At 36.3% G+C, this 21,033-nt stretch overlaps 1 protein-coding gene and 1 long non-coding RNA gene across 6 annotated transcripts in view; one reads left to right on the top strand and one right to left on the bottom strand.

Annotated features, from left to right (window-relative positions):
- Positions 1-16,074, top strand: part of LOC112514556 (MADS-box transcription factor 27-like) — a 24,431-nt gene extending 8,357 nt beyond the window's left edge. Inside the window, exons 3-10 of one of the 5 annotated variants that reach the window (XM_025121084.1) lie at positions 2,310-2,385; positions 9,233-9,322; positions 14,406-14,467; positions 15,006-15,105; positions 15,185-15,226; positions 15,305-15,388; positions 15,517-15,674; positions 15,740-16,074. In XM_025121084.1, coding sequence (XP_024976852.1) covers positions 2,310-2,385; positions 9,233-9,322; positions 14,406-14,467; positions 15,006-15,105; positions 15,185-15,226; positions 15,305-15,388; positions 15,517-15,674; positions 15,740-15,755 — 628 coding nt within the window. In that variant the 3' untranslated portion in view covers positions 15,756-16,074. Of the gene's footprint in view, positions 1-2,309; positions 2,386-9,232; positions 9,323-14,405; positions 14,468-15,005; positions 15,252-15,304; positions 15,389-15,516 lie in introns of those variants that run through there. The other 4 variants (XM_025121083.1, XM_025121086.1, XM_025121085.1 and 1 more) reach the window with 4 other exon arrangements.
- Positions 16,054-18,567, bottom strand: LOC112514557. Its single transcript, XR_003069418.1, has 2 exons — positions 18,484-18,567; positions 16,054-16,351 (listed from the first exon to the last, which is right to left on the bottom strand). It is a non-coding gene; the product is annotated as an uncharacterized LOC112514557 (long non-coding RNA).
- Between the last annotated feature and the right edge of the window lie 2,466 nt (positions 18,568-21,033).

Here is a 21,033-nt window from a genome sequence, read left to right on the forward strand (position 1 = left end):
ATTAATTAGAATAATGAAATAAGTTGATAAAATCAAAATTTTATTAAAAAAATTAGACCTCATAATAATATCTATATACATTGCAAAATGAATAAGGAAGCTATAAATAGATTCTAGAGAAATAATAATGCATTGAGAGGATAATAAGATATAGATTTATATCTTGCCTAATGAGAGGACGATGGTAAATGGTTTTAAGCTCTTATTGCCAGAAAAGACAAACAACCTGATTAGCCTAACCCCTTGTCCAATAAGACACAAGTGATAAATAAGATGATTTTTTCAAAAAACAAATAACATATAACTTATATGTTACAAGAAAATAATAAATATACAACTAACTAAGATCATCAAAATATACGATACTTCATAAATGATTGAAGACCTAGAAATTTTAGCAACTTCAAACCAATAAATGCTCAATTTGACGACAAGAAAATCAAATTGCTTCTTCCCGAAGGTTATGGTAAAAATGTCGGCGATTTCGACTGTTGTTGGCACATAAGATGGAGACGAAATGACAATCAACCTTGATATGTTTTGTTCGTTCATGAAAACTGAGATCTTGTACAATATGCAATGCACACTTCCTGTCATAGAAAAAAGGAATCGCCTTTGGATGATGGATGCCCAAACTCAAAAGGAGGTCTTTTAACCATTTTAATTCATATAAGATGGAAGCCATAGAGCGACACCTAGCCTCTACAGATGAACGGGGAACTATATATTGTTTCTTAGATTTCCATGAAAACAACAAATGCCCCAAAAACACAAACCAACCAGAAAGAGTTCACCTAGTAATTGGGCAAGTTGCCCAATCAAAACCACACCACCCTTTTAATGATAAGTTGCTATCAGAGTGAAAAAGAATGCCTTGACCCAGGAAGTCGTTTAGGTAACGAACAACCTGAATGCAAAATCCCAATATTCTTGCTTGGTTCCAACATAAACCAAGACAATATATTGACCGAGTATGTCAAGTCGGGATAAGTTACCATCAAATAAATAATTCGTCTTAGCAGACGTTTATAAAGTCTGGTAAATAAATAATTGTGGCTTGTGCCAGCCAATGATTTTGTTAGACTGGGAAGGAAGCGGGATTTGCTTCGTTAGTCCGGTTTTTGTAATTATATCAAGAGCATATTTCCATTCACACAAAATATGCCAAAAGAGCTTAATGCCACCTCAATACCAAGGAAATATTGTAACGCACCTAGATTCTTTATATGAAAACACTTGCACTAATATGCCTTGAAAGTCGTCATTGAGGTAGAATTGTTACTAAATATATATCACAACCTTCATCTTATCAAGATCAATTTTTGAAGTATCTTCAGGCGGGGAGAGAAATTTTTCCAAACAAGGCATGAAACAATTGATGTAATATAAAATAAAATAAAATAAATATTAATCGTAAAAATCATAGTTTCATTACAAATGATATAAAAGGGTTCTTCTTTTGCAACATCCAAGTCAGTTTTTTCTTTTCTACTGTTGTTACCAAAAAAATTAAAAAAAGAGTCGAAGAACTTTGAAACAGTGACCTATAATACCATATGTAATAACATCACTTTGTTAAGTTAAGAGAACACACATCAACTTAAAGCGGATGAACCTTTAAGCCCGAACAAAATGCCTTTGTATGTAGGTCCGCCAATATAGGTCATATGCTATATATATATATGCATCTACCATGATATCTCTATGTCATATGAAAGAAGTTTTTATGTCAATACCTGACTTCCAATCTTCTGCTAACTTGCCTTCTAAAACCATGCATTCTAGACAAGCAGGTATATCATCATAGCACAAAAAATAATCTGTTTATATGTGTTGACAAACAGAATTATTTGTCAGACTGAAGTTGTATACTTGCTCTTCGACTAATCCGTATTTACAGATCTATACCATGCTCCTACGCCATAAGCCCATAACAACCCAAGTATATGTAGCACTAAGAACTTAAAGAAGTGATCACACAATAGCTTTTACTAGAGTTATCAGTTGTTCAAATTTCCATATTGTGGTTTTCAATATTCTCTTATGGTAAAGTAATAGTTCTATTGCATGTTCTTATTTCTACTCATTTCCTTTTTGAATTATATAATATTTATACACAGCAAATACTTGTGCATACTCCTCATCTCTTTAATGAGGTTTGAATCCTTGACCTCTTTGGAGGCTGGGTCAACAGGTAATTCATGTACCGTTGGGCCAAAGACCTTTTTGTTTATTTCTACTCATTGAAATTACAATACAAGCTTAGTGTATGGTTACAAACTAAAGAGAATATGTGCTACTCTTACCAGCATGAAGTCGGTGATTGATCGATATCATAAAGCAAAAGAAGAACAACAATTGACAAGCCCAATTTCAGAGGTCAGGGTAAGCTTAGTTCCTTCCTAATTTAAGTAACTTGAACTTTTACCAATTATAGTGTGAGACACGAGCTTCTTGAGTCCACTATTCAAGCTATATTACCTAGAACAATGAAGGACTACTTTAACACCCCATGAGAAAATAAAAGGAATGGTCCTGTCTTTTCGGGTTATTTAGCTAAATGACCTCCTTAAGATGTTTTTTTCAAATCCATGACTGTCAGACATGTTTCTAGGCATTCTTGTGAGTGAAAGTCACATTGTTTTTTTTAAGCAATGACATTCTCAAACCTGTCAAAAGGTTATAGATTTAGAGAAAAAACCTTTCAGAAGGTCATTTAACCAAAGGACCCCGTTTTTTCTACTTGCAACTAATACTCCAAATGTTTGTCTATATAACACATTCAGTTAGTCGTTTTATATTTATTCTTATCATGCTTCTTGGTCCTTTCATATAACATATTCACATACACCCCTTCCTGTAAATCTCAGAAGACAAATTAAAATAATTTTGCACAAGGAACTTGACAACTATTTTGGAAAACATCTCCTTTGTTAACTACAACATACCACTTTATGCTTGCCAAAATTTGGTCACCGTTGACATTTAAAATAGCCCTCTTTTCTTTTGGGACATAGAAGTTGTAATGTGGATTTCTCTTTTGGGCCTGAGTAGAGTTGTTCAAGTTGCCAATCTACAAATAGTTTTGGAAGCTTTATGTTTTTAGAAAGGGTCAACAGATTTGACTAGCAACTACTGTTATGATCAGTAGCATTTAACAAGTAAAAGTACGTAAACGTGCATTTTGAGCCAAAGCAAGCTAAACACCATACAGAAGTAATCTAGAGCCAAGTATAATAAGGAATAATCCTGATCCACATGTAATTTGTACTTCCAAAGTTGGAGCATATGCTTTGCCAAGTTGCACCAAACATAAATAGAGGTAAAATCTCTGAAACAGAAAAAACAGGACCCAAAACTGAAAACATAAAATTCTAAGGGTCAAGACCGAAATGGACAAAAGAAGGAATTAAGGAAATGTCATAGTAGATTGCAATCTGGATTGATCCTTAAAAATGTCATTGTGAAACCATTCTCGGGTGGACATGACCTGGAAAGCCACAATATATCCAACATGGCAGTATCAGATCATATTGGTCCATGGGTTCGATGATCTTTATCTAACCATTAGGACAAATCAAGAGACCTAAAGTAGGATCGCAGAATCCGGAGCAGGCATCGGCTAATAAATAAGGGGCACTGTTGGTATTTACACACCTAAAATAGGTGAGTGAACCTAGGTGAGTGCAAAAAGGTCCCAACAGAGTTTGGATTGGCCTAAACTACAGATTAAACGCCTACGAGAGGTGCGCCTAGTCATTTGAATTGCAAGTAGCCAGCAAAGCAAAAAAGAAGAAGAAGCAACTTGTGCTTGTAAGAAGCTGCCAGATTAGACAACTAAGGTGGAGCAGTTTGGAAAGCCTGATAATGTTGTTTGGTGGCGTTTGGTGGTGTTCTATTCTGATGGAGGCTAGGGTTTTTGGTCATTGAAGTCTTGGCTCTATACCATGCAACAATTAGGTTCAAAAGCTTAATTCTGGTAACTAAAAAATATTAGTTTTGAATCAAAAACAAGCTAACATAATCGGAAGTAATTCTAAGCCTAGTATGACTAAGATTAATAAACCTAGGCCAAATATACTCTTCTAACAATTGATTAGATATTCATTCAGATAGATTTAACATACCGAGCTTGCTTACTAAAAATGAAAACCTTTTCTCATCGAGTGGTTTTGTGAAAATGTCAGCAAGCAAAAAATCTGTTTGTACAAAGTGCATTCAATTAACCCTTTTTCAACATTATCTTTGATAAAATGATACCTGATATCGATGTGTTTGGTTTTAGAGAGTTGAACTAGATTAGTTGTTATAGCAATAGCGCTATTTGAATCACAGTTGATAGGGACTTTGTTGAATGTATATATGTAGTTTTGTAGTTGTGTCTTTATCCAAAGTACTTGTGAACAACAACTGGCTGTTGCGTAAGCCTGAATCTCGAAGAACTATTCAATATGGTAATTGCTAAATCAAGTAAATATGACATGACTTAATCCTTTATGAAACAACATCCCTATATGCAACAAAATCATACTGTGTCTAGTACAACCATAATCTAGAGCAAGACTGAGATGTATTTGCACAACCCAACATTGGGTATGGTTTAGGTTCAAAAGTTTCTGCAGGACTAGAGGTACATCTTAAATCCTTTCCTTTCTTGAAAACATTAATATTTGCTGATAAGATTCTGCGACCCTACATTATCTCATAACCACAAATTTATTGTATCTGTATCACCTCAGCTTCAGATAAACAAATTGATATCTGAATTTTATCTCCACCAAATTAGGGGATCAGTTTCAACAGAAATCTATGTCGGTTCAACTTCTTGAACAAAATCTAAGGCATTTCAGCTTTTTCACTTGATTCTCAATGGTAGTACTATAAGCGATATGTGTAAATGGGACAAAAAAAGATGTATTATAGTAAGCCATTATTCCTGTTTGGGAAGCAGGGAACTTAAGGAGTGTTCACTTTTGAGGAGCCATACAGAAAGATAGGTGGATTGAGCACATCAAGGGAAATCTGAGAGATAAGGACACATGGACAAGTTACACACAAGAAGCAAAGATCAGGGGAGCCGTTCCATTGCTACTTGTAAGCTAGACTTGCCTATCTGATTACCTTAGTAGTGGATGGGTAGGCGGTCAAAAAAGGTTATTTCCCAAGCTTAATGGGTGCTCCACCTGATGGACATCTCTTTCTTTGAAAATTCAGACCTTGAACTTGGATAGTTTCCTTCGCTTCCAGGTTCTTTTGTTGCTAAACCAATTAAAAGAATTGTGGTATACTTTCACCTGATTCATGAAAACTTATCATCCTCCCAAGGTTAACTAATCACATAATTAGAGCCATACTTGTCAAACGGTCAAGTCAGAATCTTGTTTTAGTGAATCAGGAATTATAAACTGTATCAATTGTAAGATTCATTTCACAATATTCAAAACATCAGTTGTAAGATTCATTTCACAGTACTCAAAACATTCAATACTTTCAGTACTGGCGAAGCTTTAATTGAAGACCCTTCAGTGCCGTTTCGTTTGGTACATCCAATAATGAAGACATATAAGTTGATTATCAACCATCAGGGCAAATGTTTGAGTTTCACATGATCATGTTGAAGTTTTCGCTTATTCACCGATGTCTCAAGTTAAATTTCTACTATATTATGATAGTAATAATAAATAGCTTCTAACTTAATTTTCTTCAGCTAAACAAGAATAACTTTAGATTAATAAAATTTATAGTGGGATTTCCTCCTGGGCTAAGAGAAGACAATTTTTCTAAGAACTACTGGAAATAGATACACATAGCCAACTGAAAAACATGAGAAACCCTCTCAGGAGTGGCAACAAGCTCCAAGAGAAACCCTTGACGATGTTAGCAGAAGAGAACAGGGGTAAAGAGAATGAGAAAATGGTAACTAGATGTACTGGAGCACCATGAGACCAAGAAGACATAAGGGGAAATCATGTGTTATAGAAGGCCGACTATGGGACCAAATTTGTTAAGTAACTACCATAAAACAAAAAACTACAATTCAACTTGCCTACTTTGTTCTCTCTCCTTAGATTTGTAATTGCAACTCAAAATATTTTCAACACAATCCAAACATAATCTAATCCACTCAGTTTACTTATTGTCAAGGTTTTAAAAGGCGAATCGGGCCTCGAGGCGTTTTCCGTCAACGAGGCGAGGCATAAGCCTCGAGGCGGAAATATAGATACATCATAATACGTATATATACTACACAAATATATATATATATATATATACACATTTGTATATATATATTATATATACTACTAAATTACTAAGAGGCATTAGTTCAGTGGTTCTTGACAAGAGAGAGTGAAACTGGTTGAGAGAGTTTGGAAAATTTGGTTGCTTGGAGGAATAGGAAGAGTCCAACCAAAATTTGATTGAGAGGAGAAAGTGCCAGCATTTTGGGTTTTAAAATATTAAAAATACGCATTGGGGCCATTGTGCTTTGACTTTTAGTTTTAAAAATATAAAAAGACTAGTAGTATAAAGAGAAGTACTACTAATGCCATAAAGCTTATGAAAAAAATCAAAAAGAACCATTACCAAAGTAGATCATCTGAGGCGAACTCCTCGACATGGCCTTACGCCTCATGCCTCACGCCTCACTGAACCAAGGCGTAAGCCTCATCCAGGGTCCAAGAGGTGTTGCCCCAGGTGCGGTTTTGGGCTGCCTCACCTCGAGGCACGACTCGAGGCGTAAGCCTCAAACAATTTTAAAACCATGGTTATTGTTGTTATCTTTGTAGCCTAATCAGTTACTAATAAAATTGGGTTTGTAGTGTGCAAAAGCTATTTACAACCCAAACCCAAACCCAAACCCAAAACAGAAAGTTGCCTAGATAAACTCCAAGTCAACTAAGACCCTGAGGAAGCTAAAGGTAGTCCTCTAGCAAGGGTTATAAGGGGCTCATAGTCACAATCCATCATGACATGTTACAAACTCTCTCAATTATAAAATAACGTCCTCGCCAGGCCTGAAAAGAAACCCAAGACAATCTTCACCAAGCGGTGCATGAGAGGAACCTACAACACCTTGATAGGCTATCACACGAATACAATTTGTTATAACCCAGATTAAAGCTGCAAACAGACCAAACAATTTCCAAATGAGAACCATGGTGGGACATTATTTGAAGCCCGTCACCAAAAGCTTGTTTCACAATTTGCGTTAAACAACCAATGTTGCACGATCTTATAGATCCACCTCTCATATGGTATACTTCATCGGTTTCTGATTTCCAGGGAGTACATTTCATTCGTTTTCCTCATTTTCTCGGGGAAAGAAAAAAAAGAACAACTTTCTACCAAACCAGGAACTTGAAATCAACCCATCTATCACTAAGGTTCGGTATATTACTTCCTCCCTGAATGAGGCTTTTATGCTATTAGCCTAATTTTGAATCCAGAACCCAAAACCTGTTTGTTGTGGCTTCTATCCTATTAGTCACCTTTTGAATCCAGAACCCAAAACCAGTGTTGCATTATCAGCATGCCTACTGTCAATTTCAAAGAAGGTAGTAGAGGACAAAGAGTTATATGACACTTCTGTAATTCGTGATGTGTTGCTAGTTCTAAGAAAGTATTCCAACTTACATAGACATTACACTGCCAAACAACAAGCAAGGAACTGTGCCTGCTACATCAAACTTATGGCGCTCAGAAAGAATGAAAACAGCATACTTTGAATGATGAACAGGAAATCCCTTCTCTTTTTCATTGACGGGTTGGAACACGTAAGTGGAAGCAAATGGGCAATCGGCTACCTAAAGGACCCCATTTGTGGTTTAAGGCTAAGTTCATTCTTTGATGGAGAAATATATTGAAAACAGAGTTGCATTTAGTAGCGCCAGCGCCTCATCCAAATGGAACTTGGAAAGCGAGATAGGGCCTAACTGGGAGACGCTCAAGTCTTGTTGCATTTCATTCATACAGGGAGCTCCCCTTGGAACTTGCAAGGCATATAGAAGAAACAATGGCTAAATCCATCGAACTGTGTATTTGGGAGAGCCAAGGATTGCTACATCCTATTACTAGGATTGAATGGCAGTAGCAAGCTTGAAATTGCTTGTTATTGTGCACTATAAGTTTCTTTGTGGGTTAAGCTTATATTATATTCAACCAAATTAGGTTACTCTTAAGGTAGGATGTTGAAACAATGGTAAGGTACCCTTCTAGGGAAATACCTTTGTGAGGGGAGTAGTTGCATATATCATAACCTTCTCAAACAACAGGGCTGGTCTGGAGCCTTGGTGGAAAATTATACCATGTCTTCATGACCCCAACCCATCTATCTAAGATAAACTCCTGAGACCTAATACAAGAGTTTTCTGACAACAATTTTACTTTAAACAATAGGACTGGTTGTAGAATTTTTCTGTTCTATCAGAAATCAGCTTGAACCAGTATTCCTACCTTTTGTTACATCCAAACTGGATCATATAGATAATAACCTACAGCTCCTGAACCAAAGTGTAAGTTTTTGTTTTCCATCCTGTCCTATTACTCTCAAACTTCCCTCATAAAGCAGTGTGATCCTGACTGTGAAAGAAAAAATACATCACTTCCTTGAATAGACTCTAATTACCTCCATAAGGGAATCGACTCAGTGACTTATGGCTGCTCTGTGTAATCAATACTGAGTATCAGATCATGAGCATGAATCGTAAGGCTTCTGATATTACCTGATAACTCTGCATAAGTTGGCAGATGTGTTGAGCAGCAGAATTCCTCACACGGATGACTGACATAGTGACTGCATAAAGAGTACCTCCTGTAGTTGTCCATCTCTATATCTTCTATACTTTATTTAAAGGTCATTAAAAGACATGCAAATTGTTCTGGAATTAGGAAAGCCAGAGGAAGATACTGATTTCTGAATGCCCAGCTCTGTGTCACTCAGCATACATGCATCATACATTGCTCTTCTTTCCCAGCTGAGAGCACGGTGGAAAAGTCAAAAAACAAAAGCATCCAAGAGGCAGCACTGCTGAAACTTTCCCATTGAAAAATAGTTCGTTTTCTTAACAGATCACTCTTCAAGTCAACACATAGCATGGCATCAAAAACAACATGAAAAGTCTGGGAAGTGGCTCACAGCTGAGTCCCAAATTTCATATGAAGATGCTACTGAAAGAAGCAATTTGATGCCATAATATTTTTTGAAGTGTATTAAGCTGCTTCCTTCATCCAGGAACCACCAAGACCAGCACCAAAGCTAAAGGACAAAGAAGCTGCATGTTTCATGGGCAAGGACCAGAGTCAGGAACCCCTGCAATTGCTGGTAAGATCCATCCCAGAGAAGCAGTAAACCTATTCATCATATTACTTGTCTGTTCCCTTTCCTCTTACTAATGCACCAATAGAGAGCAACTGAGAAAACACAGATAAAGTAAATACCCTATCCGAGATTGCCAATCTTGTGATAGCAGCCTCTTATATGTAATCATCCATCACAGTTCAGTCTTATCTAAGGTAACCCTTAGAAGGTTTTACAGTTGAGGCGAAGTCACTAAATTTTCCTACAAGGGTTCAACCAGAAAGTATCTGATCATGGATAAATAATTAATTATCTGCCCCTTACTTCCAAGATTTTCCTAAAGCATCACTTTCATCAAGACAATGCATAAGTCGGTCAAAAGCAGCCATGATATGTTAAGAAAACAAAATTTCATTGTATGTTTATAACATCTGCATTTTTCTCCTCCTACTTATCCTTCCTATTTTAATCCAACCTTGGAACTAATGGCAACCTCCTGTTTCAATGGTTATAGCACTTGAGGGGCATGATAGTTATTGCCAAAAGCCTATTTTGGATGAGTGTGTGCATGTGTTGATGAGGGTGAAGTCCAGTGATTAATCATTGAACTTAACAATAAAGTGATCGTTTTTTGGGAAACTTGAATTACGGGAACATCATAGACTCAATCTCTCTGAACTTCAGCCCTAGGTTTTGGACCATATCCAATTCAGTTTCCACCAGAACAAACTAGGACATAAGTAGGATCTCTGTCATATTAGGTACATACAAAAGGAATGTCGGATTTTTCCTATGGGTATGTTCAAACAAGACAGCTGAGGTACATAATTATGTTCTAAGAATGCAGATGGAGCAACCAATAGTGGGATATGCCACCACCAAAGGCTAGTTAATGGTTTACACTCTTCACAATTTTGGATAAGGAGCATGACCCTAGTAACACAATGTGATGGTGGCATCCAAGTGTGGCAGCAGGATGCATAAATCTGTTTTACCAAAGCATAAAGATAGGCAAAATATTAAGACGGGATTCAGCATATCAGCAATGTGCAGTTCTACAAAATATCAACCATTGAAAGAGCTCCCCTTCTGCTGCGAATTAGTGAAGATAGGGTTGTATAGAAATTAGAAAATATACTTAGGGGCTGTTTACCTAATTACTAGGTGTCACTTACCTTCCGGGTGAACATGACAAGCACATGCAACCTTACCTGGTAAGAGGCATAGCAAAGATGGAGAATATTACCCGGTAAGTGAGAGAGAAGATTCTTGCCCGATAAGCACTTACCGGAAAAAAGACGCTTACCAAAGATCAATTTTGATAGCCGAGAACTTTACCCGATAATGTAAGTGAGTGCACGCTCTTGTGGGTAAGTGCTTGGTAAACGGCACTTAGAATTATAATAGGGACTCTGTTAGGGGTACGAATGACCATTGATGTCAATGGTTGCTCGATATAAACAGTCGTGTATACTGTAACGGCCAAAAATGGACTTCCCTACAAGCAAACAGGTATCATTTCAATGAAAGGGTCGGTAGGTTAGAGAAAGTATGAAAGAGAGAACACCAAGAGGATACACAAATAATGCAATCCCTTGTTAACCCCAAAAGATGACGTATGGAGGAATCATTCACCTACAGCCATGGTTTTAAAAATCCTTACGCTTCGAGGTGAGGCAGCCTAAAACCGCACCTGAGGCGACGCCTCTTAGACCCTGGACGAGGCTTACACCTTGGTTCGGTGAGGCGTGAGGCGTGAGGCGTGAGGCGATTTCGAGGCGTGCACCTCAAATGATCTACTTTCGTAATGGTTTTTTTTACTTTTTTTATAAGCTCTATGGCATTATAGTACAAGTCTTTTTGTATTTTTAAAAACTAAAAGTTAAAACACAATGGCCTCCACATGTATTTTTAATATTTTAAAATCCAAAAAGTGTGGTTGACCCTTCCTCTTCCTCCAAGCAACCAATTTTTCCAAACCCTCTTATCCTGTCTCACAATTTCACTCTTTCTTATGTCAAGAACCATTGAACCAATGCCTCTTAATAATTTAATATTATATATAATATATATATACAAATGTGTGTGTGTATATATATATATAGATATTTGTGTAGTATATATACGTATTTTGGTGTATCTATATTTTCTTCGCCTCGTGCTTACGCCTCGAGGCCGCTTCGTCTCATTGACAGAAAACGCCGTGAGGCTCGATTCTGGCTTTTAAAACCTTGCCTCCTGCTTCAGCTCTCCAACAAGGAAAAAAGGAATTTTGGCCTTGAAATTTAGGAACGAATCTAAGATGCAGAATAGCACTAAAACAAGTAAAAAGGGGAAATTGGAGCGAGTGGAATTAAGATAGCTCATCCATGTCTTAATATTCCTTGGAAGTAAAGAAAATATATTCGCTCCGCTACAACCCAATCCCAACCCTAGCTCTGCACTTTCATCCAAGTTCACAAATACTCTCATTTATCCAACACTTCCTTTGTTCAACTAACATACTCCAAATTAAAGCTCCTTCAAATGCAATACAAAAGAAATTCACTTCATCAAGATGGAAAAACTTGCCTAAACGTTCATACATGTCATCCTGGTGGATTTATTGATTTCCATGGACCAATTTCTCCTTACTCTGATGGTCAAATTAAGAATTTCGAAAAATAAGGGGATTAATTAACTTGTTTTCATCAATTGACTTTCTCATTTAGGAGCTAATCTTTTCAATCCTTCATGAGTTATTTTGAAAAAGTAATCTTAACAAAATGATGTGATATCAAATTTTCACTTCTAATATATTACATGATTTAGTGACAAATTATGTTGAACAAATTCAAATAAACCGTTTATTCATCCACTAAAAACATCCTCTTGATCCTCGCTTAAAAGATTAAGCACTAGAAGGTAATTTGACTGTCTAGTTAAGGCATTTTAGAACATCAAAATAGGAAAGGTCATATCTTAAAACATTTGGACGGGGTTCAAATGGTTATTGCACAATGCAACAAATAGTAGAGGAATATAATCCATAACAAGCCATGATGGATCGCAAGTTCAAATCCTTCTAAATACAAACTACATTTAACATCACACTTAAGGTTTCAACTCAAATCCAATTTAGCTATTAACAGATGTGACCCAAAGTCATGTGCATCCATCACTTAAATAGTATTTTTAGGATGTGGGATAATTACTCTAAACTCTCCACACAACCCCCTCATATGCATCCACCCACTTACGGTTTATAAGTAGCATGTCACTTGGGGTGGCATAGATTATAGGTGTTGTCTGATGGACCATGGAATATTAACATAGGGGCCGTTTACTAAACACTTGCCTTGTTAAGCGATAATCGGTTCATTTACCTTACCCGGTGAACATAACAAGGACTAACAATCTTACCCATTAAGAGGGACGACAAGGATTGAGTACTCGTTAAGTGAGGGTGATGACTCTTACCCCGTAAGCGCTTATAGGGTTATAACCGCTTACCATCAATCCATTTTGATGTCAAGAATGTTACTCCATAAGGTAAATTAGAGTGGTAACTCTTGTCAGTAAGCGCTTACCTGGTAAGAGTTTGGTAAACGGCCCTTTACATTAAACCTCCAACAAAACAAACCAAGTACAAGTGATGTGGTCTAGGACTATACACACACATATATATGATACTTAAATGGTACATTCCAGATCTGGGATCACTCATCTCCACATGCCCCCTTCACATATAGCATCCTCTTAATACTTAGACATGAACTTGTAAATGGCTGATGCAGACTCCGGCACAAGGGTCATTGGACCTCCAGTATGTGTAAAATAACCATCCTTGATACAATGAAACGAATTAGGGTCTGTTTGGTTTCACGGAATGTTTTTGAGGGATGTGAATTTTGTAGAAGGATTTGGAATTTTTGGTGTTCTTGGTTTGTAGGACTTGGAATGGAATTGAATTCCATTCCTTATGAATAATTTATAAAAATAACTAAATTACATTTTTATTAACTGATTATTACAAACCAAATGTTTTTAAGTTTTAACATATTTTAAAACATTATTATAAACCGATCCTATGAAATCCTGCGAAATACCAACCACCCGTATGGATTTCTAAAGAAATCCCATGTTTGTGGGATTACATTGAAATCCTCGGATTTTAATTCCAAAGTTTCCTTTAAACCACATGCAGGATTGGAATGGAATCCAATTCCAAATCCCTGCAAACCAAACCGGCCCTAAGGGTTTTGCTTATGTTGCAACAGGTTGAAAGTGATATCAATACTAGGAAATGAAGGTTGGAGCCAAAGCAACTTAAAATCGAACAAGGAAGTATCTAAAAATCCTTGCTCTAATAAGAATAAACCTAAATATGATGACTTCTAACACTAAAAAAATCAAAGAAGCTACATGGTAACTTATCTTCTGCCAAGTATTGGTGATGCTATGGGAAAATTATTTATGGAACAACAAATAAAACTCTACATCGACCTCACAAGGCTATATATAAACAATATATTGGACAAGAAAATATCAACTAATTCACATAATGAAACAAAAACAATAAAAAGAAAGAAGAGTTGAATGTTTGCAACAACCCAAAATGTAAAGTTTTCTGCATTTTTCAGGTCAGAGGAAGTAAATTGTTTATTGAGCAACATATTTTATACATCACAGCATAAAATCTAATTCAAATGCCAGGATAAAATGCACACAAAACCTCGGAGTACAAGTTTATAAGCAACCATGATACCATCTAGAAGCACAATCTTTATAAAACATGACTAGTTTTGACAACAAATGATTGAAATGCTATTCTCCTTAATTAAAGAGCTTTTGATCATTTTGAAGCCAGATTTATAACCCAATTGAACTTACAGTATTTTCCAGTTTCATTGTAGGTGGTTGAAACATAAGTACAGTTTCTAAATGCTTCATCCCTTCTTCCTACCACTGAAAGTTCTCCTAATAATAATTTTTTACCGAAATCTAATCTGAAAGTTCTGATTATTCTTAGCCTACGAGTACACAGTTAAACTACGTTGCATACTGTTTTCGATTAGTTATGATGATTGCACAGAAGTCCCTGAAAATTTCTACTCAATATTTACAGTTCTGGCAAAGAGAGGCTGCAATGTTGAAGCAACAACTGAAGAACCTGCAAGAGAACCACAGGTACATCTTCTATCTAATAAGAAATATATGTGTATGCTGTTGACATGACTCAAAAAAGTGCAAAGTATTTAAAATAGTGATACAGACTATATTATTATCCAAAAAAGGGAACCTTTTTGAATTTCTATATGGGCAAAAGTGATGTGATACATTCATACTGTGACATTCAGCTTCATACAGCTTCAGATTGCTACCATCTATAATAGATGTTTTTTATAACAATATAGCAAACTTAGTCAACCATCTACTTCCCGTTTGAAATGGTAATGCCATTAAACAGACCTATTCCTAATTCTAGAAGAAATCCTAAATTAACTATAAGAAGCAATCCTATATTTGTAATGCAAACTAAGACATTGGTCCTCAAAGCAACTTGGGAATTCAATTGATTATAGTGATCATGTATATGCATGCCAAATAAATGATAAAAGTGTTGAACAAAGTGATTTCCCTTTTACATATTCTTCATGAAAGGATACTAACAGATGTGCGGAATATTGTCTGAACAAGATCGTCCTGTTGTATTTTACCAATATAGGCGAATGATGGGTGAAGAACTTTCTGGTTTAAGTGTTAAAGATCTACAGAGCATGGAGAACCAACTCGAAATGAGTCTCCGAGGCATCCGCATGAAAAAGGTTTGAAGCTATATATGATGCTAATCTTACATCCATTTGTAACCAAAAACTTGCATTATGACAACTCTTGAATTGCTAGGACCAACTTCTTTTCGAGGAAATCGAAGAACTAAACCGAAAGGTAAACCCAAAACCTAAGACCACTGACCAAATGAAGCCTTATAAAAAGTATCTTCAAGCATCTTTTCCTCTTGTTCAGGGGAATCTCATCCAGCATGAAAACGTGGAACTGTGTAAGAAGGTAAATCAAATTCGTGAAGAAAATGTCGAACTTTATAACAAGGTATTCGTCAGCATCCCCTTAAAAAATCTACGAATCCCACCAAGAACATCTTTCATTTCACAGATTACACCAGAAATACGAGCTATAATATATCATCACCTTCAGCAAGAAAGTGTTTTGCATCACAGGTTTATGGAATAAGGGATGCAGACCCCGCAAACAGAAATGTTTTTGCAACAAACGCTTCAAGCATAAGAGAGGATCCACATGCCCCCATCCATCTCCAGCTTTCCCAGCCAGACCCACACGAAGCAATTGAAGCATCACTCCGTTCTACAAATTTGGGGTAATTTCTAATTCATTTTCAATCATATCTATGGTAGCTTGAATGAACAATTACAATTTCTGCAGATTGCAACTACATTAAAGGATAGATGGGTTTAACTCCAAAGGTGGTGAATTGATTGCTTATCAACGATAAGCCCATCTAGTGTAAAAGCTATCTAGTATTAGTCAGTGGTTTCCAGATCATAGGCGATTCAGAAGGACATCTAGTGACGTGAATCAATCAAATTCAGTACACGGGGATAATCAAAAAGAACCAGCTGCCCATAAAAGGTTAATGAAGAAAATAAATTGAAGGTCAAAGAACTGCATAGTCGGGTGTGTTGTTTAGTTCCATGGATATTATGATTTCAGATTGAGCATTGAGATGAAAAACTGATATCGAAGGTATGATTTGTACTTGATTTGCTGAAGTCTGTGAAAAGGAATGTACATACTTATCTGTTGAACATTGCTAACCAAGAGAAACATGCTCACAATAAATACGATCTGCCACACAGCATGAAAAACGGTATAGATGTAACAATTTACCCGGTAAGCGCTTACCGTGGTAAGAGTCTTTGCCTTCACTTACACTCTTGTCCTTATGTCGATCTTGCCGGGTAAAATTCTTGGTCCTTACCATATTCATCCGGTCAGGTAACGTGTCTTGGTGTTAACTTACCCGAGCAAGGGCACCTAAAAATAGTCATAAACAATCATCCAGCATCTCTACAATTTTAAAGCAATCGCATTTGAGCAGATTGAATTTGAAGCAACACATCGAAACAATAATAGCCATTTTCCTATTTAGTTGAACGTTTAGAAATCATTTGTATTCTTGAAAACTATTAAATAAATATTTACTCCCATTCAAGGAGGGGTCCAAAGATTAAAAAAAAAGTGAAGTCGAGGGGGTAATTTTGGAAATATAATAAAGAAGGCAAGCAGAATCAGAATGGTATACGGCAGGTTCGTGGTTTTGATAGGGGATTTTCATTCAGTTTTTGTGTGATCTTTTGATCGTATAGGAGAGAAATGGGCTCTCGAATTCCTATCTAGTTTTTCTTCGATTCTTCATTGTAATCGGTCAAGTTTTACCATTAATACGATTGCAATAGTTTGGGTCTATCACAATGATGTTCGACTATGATTATCTAACAGTTAAAGATCATGTCAAAATTCTGAATCACATAAACATACGTTCAACACAATATTTCCAGCTCTGCACTAGACATGCATTTCAGAGAGTACTCTTACACAAAAAAAAAAATCATGTATAATCAATAGATCATTCACCAAATATACCAACATAATCTCCACTCTCATTCATTTTCTTCTCGTATTGTAGGAGCATCAGGTAACGATGAGGGGATGAAAGAACTTAACATGAACGTTTTTGCCGTGTAACAAACTATTGATTAAAGATATGATTCCTAATCCAATCGAAAAACATCAAGTTGGGACTATTTTTATAAATGGAGGAACTAATCTACTAATTACTCGATAATCATGAGCAAACCTGAACTTGCTACGAACACTATTTCTGGCAGTATCAGTTTCCTCCGTCCCAAGAACTTGTTTTTAGAGTCGAAGGGAATATACATATTTGTCAAATTTTGATATAAGCTAGATTGTTCAATATAAAAGAAGAGATAACTAACTAGAATCAAACTCCAAGTGTTAGTACTGCTATCGAAATAACACAACCTAAACCACAAGGGTGGTGTCTGATTGGTTTGAGCTTGGCTCCAAAGGTCAAAAGTACCAAGAGGTCCCAGGTTCAAATCAAAGGAGGAATAAGAATCCCCTTGTGGCTACGGAGGTTCAAATACGGTGACTCCAAGCTATCTGCAAAGTAGGTGGTCGTCCTGGGATTAGTCGGCTAGCATAGCGAATTGGATATCCAGGTTAATAAAAATAAAAAAATAAAACATCTCCAACAAAATAGAGAAAATGGAAATTCTGGTTTTGGGTATCTGTCCCAATAGATTCTCCATAATCTTTTCATTTTCCAGAAAGTAATTCGAAGAATTCCCAAAGATGATTTCAAAAAGAAAATTTCAAATTAAAAAAATATTTTATTAAATAAAATTTCTTTTTTTTTATTAACCGGGATATCCAACCCGCTATACGAGCTGATTACTCCTAGGGCAACCACCTGCTTTGCAGATAGCCCGAAGTCACCGCATTTGAATCTCCGTGGCCACCGGGTGATTTTTATTCCTTCTTGGATTTAAACCTGGGACCTCCCGGTACTTTTGACATTTAGAGCCAAGCTCAAACCAATGAGGCGTTTAAATAAAATATTTTAATAATATAATTAATGTTGTGAATTTTAGAGATTTGGAATTTTCATCTTTCATTTTCGAATTTTTTTGGAGGATTTCTATTTTCTAGTCCTGGATGTGTTTTCAATCATATTTTGATCCACAAAAGCATTTAACAAACAAACAAATCTTAAATTCATCTTCAAAAATATATCACAACACATCGAGACACAGTTAACAATGAATTACGATCAATTCCATTACACTTTACGTCACCAAATCGTTCTCAGAAAGTAGAAATTAAGCATATTATCTTCATTCCATTTCAAACAAAACTTTATCCAAATCAACATAAATCTACGCACGATTACCATCACTTTTGTGACTTTAATCTACTTCAGTTCATAACTAATCGATTCATCTTTCAGAATATGTACAAATTCACGAATTGATATTACCGGACCTCAAATCGGTTTCAAGTTAACATCAAAAAGCACATCGCTATATCGAATTTAAAGACGATCAAATGGTGTGTTCCATAGAAGGAGACAGAAAACCTACCTGTTCGCAAAGATGATGGAGAGAGAGAGATGGTGACTGTGACTCTGAGCAAGGACGGAAAAATATCTGGAAACAGTAGGAGGTGGGGGCATCGATGACAATCAATATAAAAAGGGGGAGCGCAGTTGGTCAATGGGTTACCCCTCCCCCACCAGATTTTGCATGACAATAAATTATTCACAAAAATTATTTTAGTCACCGATTTAGTTGGAAATTATGCAAATGAAATTACCTTCTATAATCCGATTTTCAGATTACAGTAATAGGAAAAATAAACATTTTACAAGTTATGTAAATGCTACTTAAGGGTTGTTTGTTTACCTCTTAATAGTTTCTTTAAGAGGCCGCCTCTAAATCGTTAAAAAATGAATTTTGTTTGGTAAAAAAAAAAATCTGTCTGTTAATGATTCTAAAACCCTTTGAATGATTTTGTATCATAGGCATCCCTTAACCATTAAGCGCCATAATTTCATTGTAAACAATTACCAAACAATTATATTTCATTTTTCACTATATTATGAGAATCTCTTAGGGGTTGTTTGTTTACCTCTTAATAGTTCCATTAAAAGGCAGACTCTGAATCACTAAGAGATGAATCTTGTTTGGAAAAAAAAATCTGCATCTTAATGGTTCTAAAACCCTCTATATGATTTTGTATCAGGGGTCCCCCTTTAACCATTAAGCGTGTTAATTTCATTGTAAACAATTATCAAACAATTATATTTTATTTTGCATTATATCATGAGAGCTTCTTAATCATTCTGCACCGAACCATTCAGCAACTACCAAACAGACCCTTAATCATTCTGACCATTTAATCATTTTGCACCAAACCATGTAGCAACTGCCAAACAACCCCTTACCTAATGCAGTTATGCTCACATGGATTCTTCATATTTACTTGGGGGCCGTTTACTAATCGTTTACCCGGTAAGTGTTTACCGAGCAATTTTTCTCACCAGATTAACTTAGCAAGGGCCAAAAATCTTACCTGGTAAGAGCGATGATTATGATGGAGAATCTTATCCGGTAAGTGAGGATGACGACTCTTACCCGCGTAAGCGCTTCCCGAGTAAATTGTTGCATAGGATATCGTTTTAATGTACTACAATCTTATCCGATAAAAAAATTATAATGTTGATTCCTACCGGTAAACACTTACCGATTAAATATTTGGGTAAACGGCCCCTTACACAACTTGCATAATACTCATTTTTCCTAAATTTCCGAAAAATGGATTACTCAAGTTATGTGATATCACTTGCGTAATTTCAGATTGAATCTGTCTGCGATCAAATAAGTATAGGAGTTTGATTTGCTACATCAATCAATTTCCCCAAATTATTCAAAAAATTACAAATTTAGTCCTTCAAACAATTGTATTTTCATGATTGAAGGTTGCCTTGATTGGATTTTATAAGGTTTCGAGTCTTATGATGAGTTCGCATAAAAGTGTCTTATTTTTTTAATGTTAGTAATGATGTCAAGGAGGCAATTTTTCCGTTCCAAGTGACTTCGTTCCCTATGGGTATCTTGGGATTCCAGTGTCGCCTTCGAAGCTTCAGGTAGAAGATTATAGAGGACTTATTACTAAAGTTAGGCATAGAATTTCCAATTGGAAATCTAAATTCCTTTCTTTGGGCGTCAGCTTCAATTGGTGCGATCAGTTCTAGGATCCTTGCAACTTTATTGGATGTTGATTTTCTTTCTGACTATTTCGATTACTAATTAAGTAGAGAGGTTGTTTATGGATTTTGTGTGGAGCAATGGTCTAAGTTCTAAAGGGAAAGCTTGTGTTTGTTAGGAGGCAATTTGTAAACCGAAGAGGAATGGGGGTTTGGTTTGGATATTCATCATCTTGGTGCCTGGAATCGTACTCTTCTTATTTCTCATATTTAGGATATTCTGTGGGGCACAAATCTTATTGGGTTCGGTGGGTGCATCTTTATCGGTTAGGGGTGCATCCACATTGGACAACTTCATCTTTTGTTTCTGGTTCGTGGATGTAGAGGAAGTTGCTTTATTTGTGTGAAGTTGTTCGACCTCATTTTCTTACGTTTCTTGGTGATGGTTGTGATACCAAAGCGTGGGAGGATTCTTGGCTATCGTTAAGTACTTTGTCAAGGGTGGTATAGCATAAAATGGTTTAACGTCTTGGTTGTTATCCTCTCTCTTCAGCTGGGATGTCATTTCTAGTCTTCATGGTGTTTGGCCTCATGATTGATTGCTGAGATTTGGAGATATGTATGCGCTATCTGTTCCGTTGTTGCAACCATATTGTGTAATGTGGCTTAATCATAATAGGCTTCGAGTCAGATTTACAATTACGGATGCGTGGAAGACGTTGGAAGGTCCTTTACTAGTGGTTGTCTGGCACACCTTAGTTTGGTTTCCCAAGCATGCTTTTCGTCTTTGGTTGGCGTTTCATCAACGCCTTCTCACTCTGGATAACTTGCTTGTTTGGAAAGAGGAGCCTCTTGATGGATATCAGTTGTTCAATTGTGTAGTCTGGGTTGTGACTCACATGATCATCTCTTTTTCGAGTGCTCT

Source organism: Cynara cardunculus (genome assembly GCF_001531365.2).
Source record: "Cynara cardunculus var. scolymus isolate 2C chromosome LG 6, CcrdV1, whole genome shotgun sequence".
Classification (NCBI taxonomy): Eukaryota; Viridiplantae; Streptophyta; class Magnoliopsida; order Asterales; family Asteraceae; genus Cynara; species Cynara cardunculus.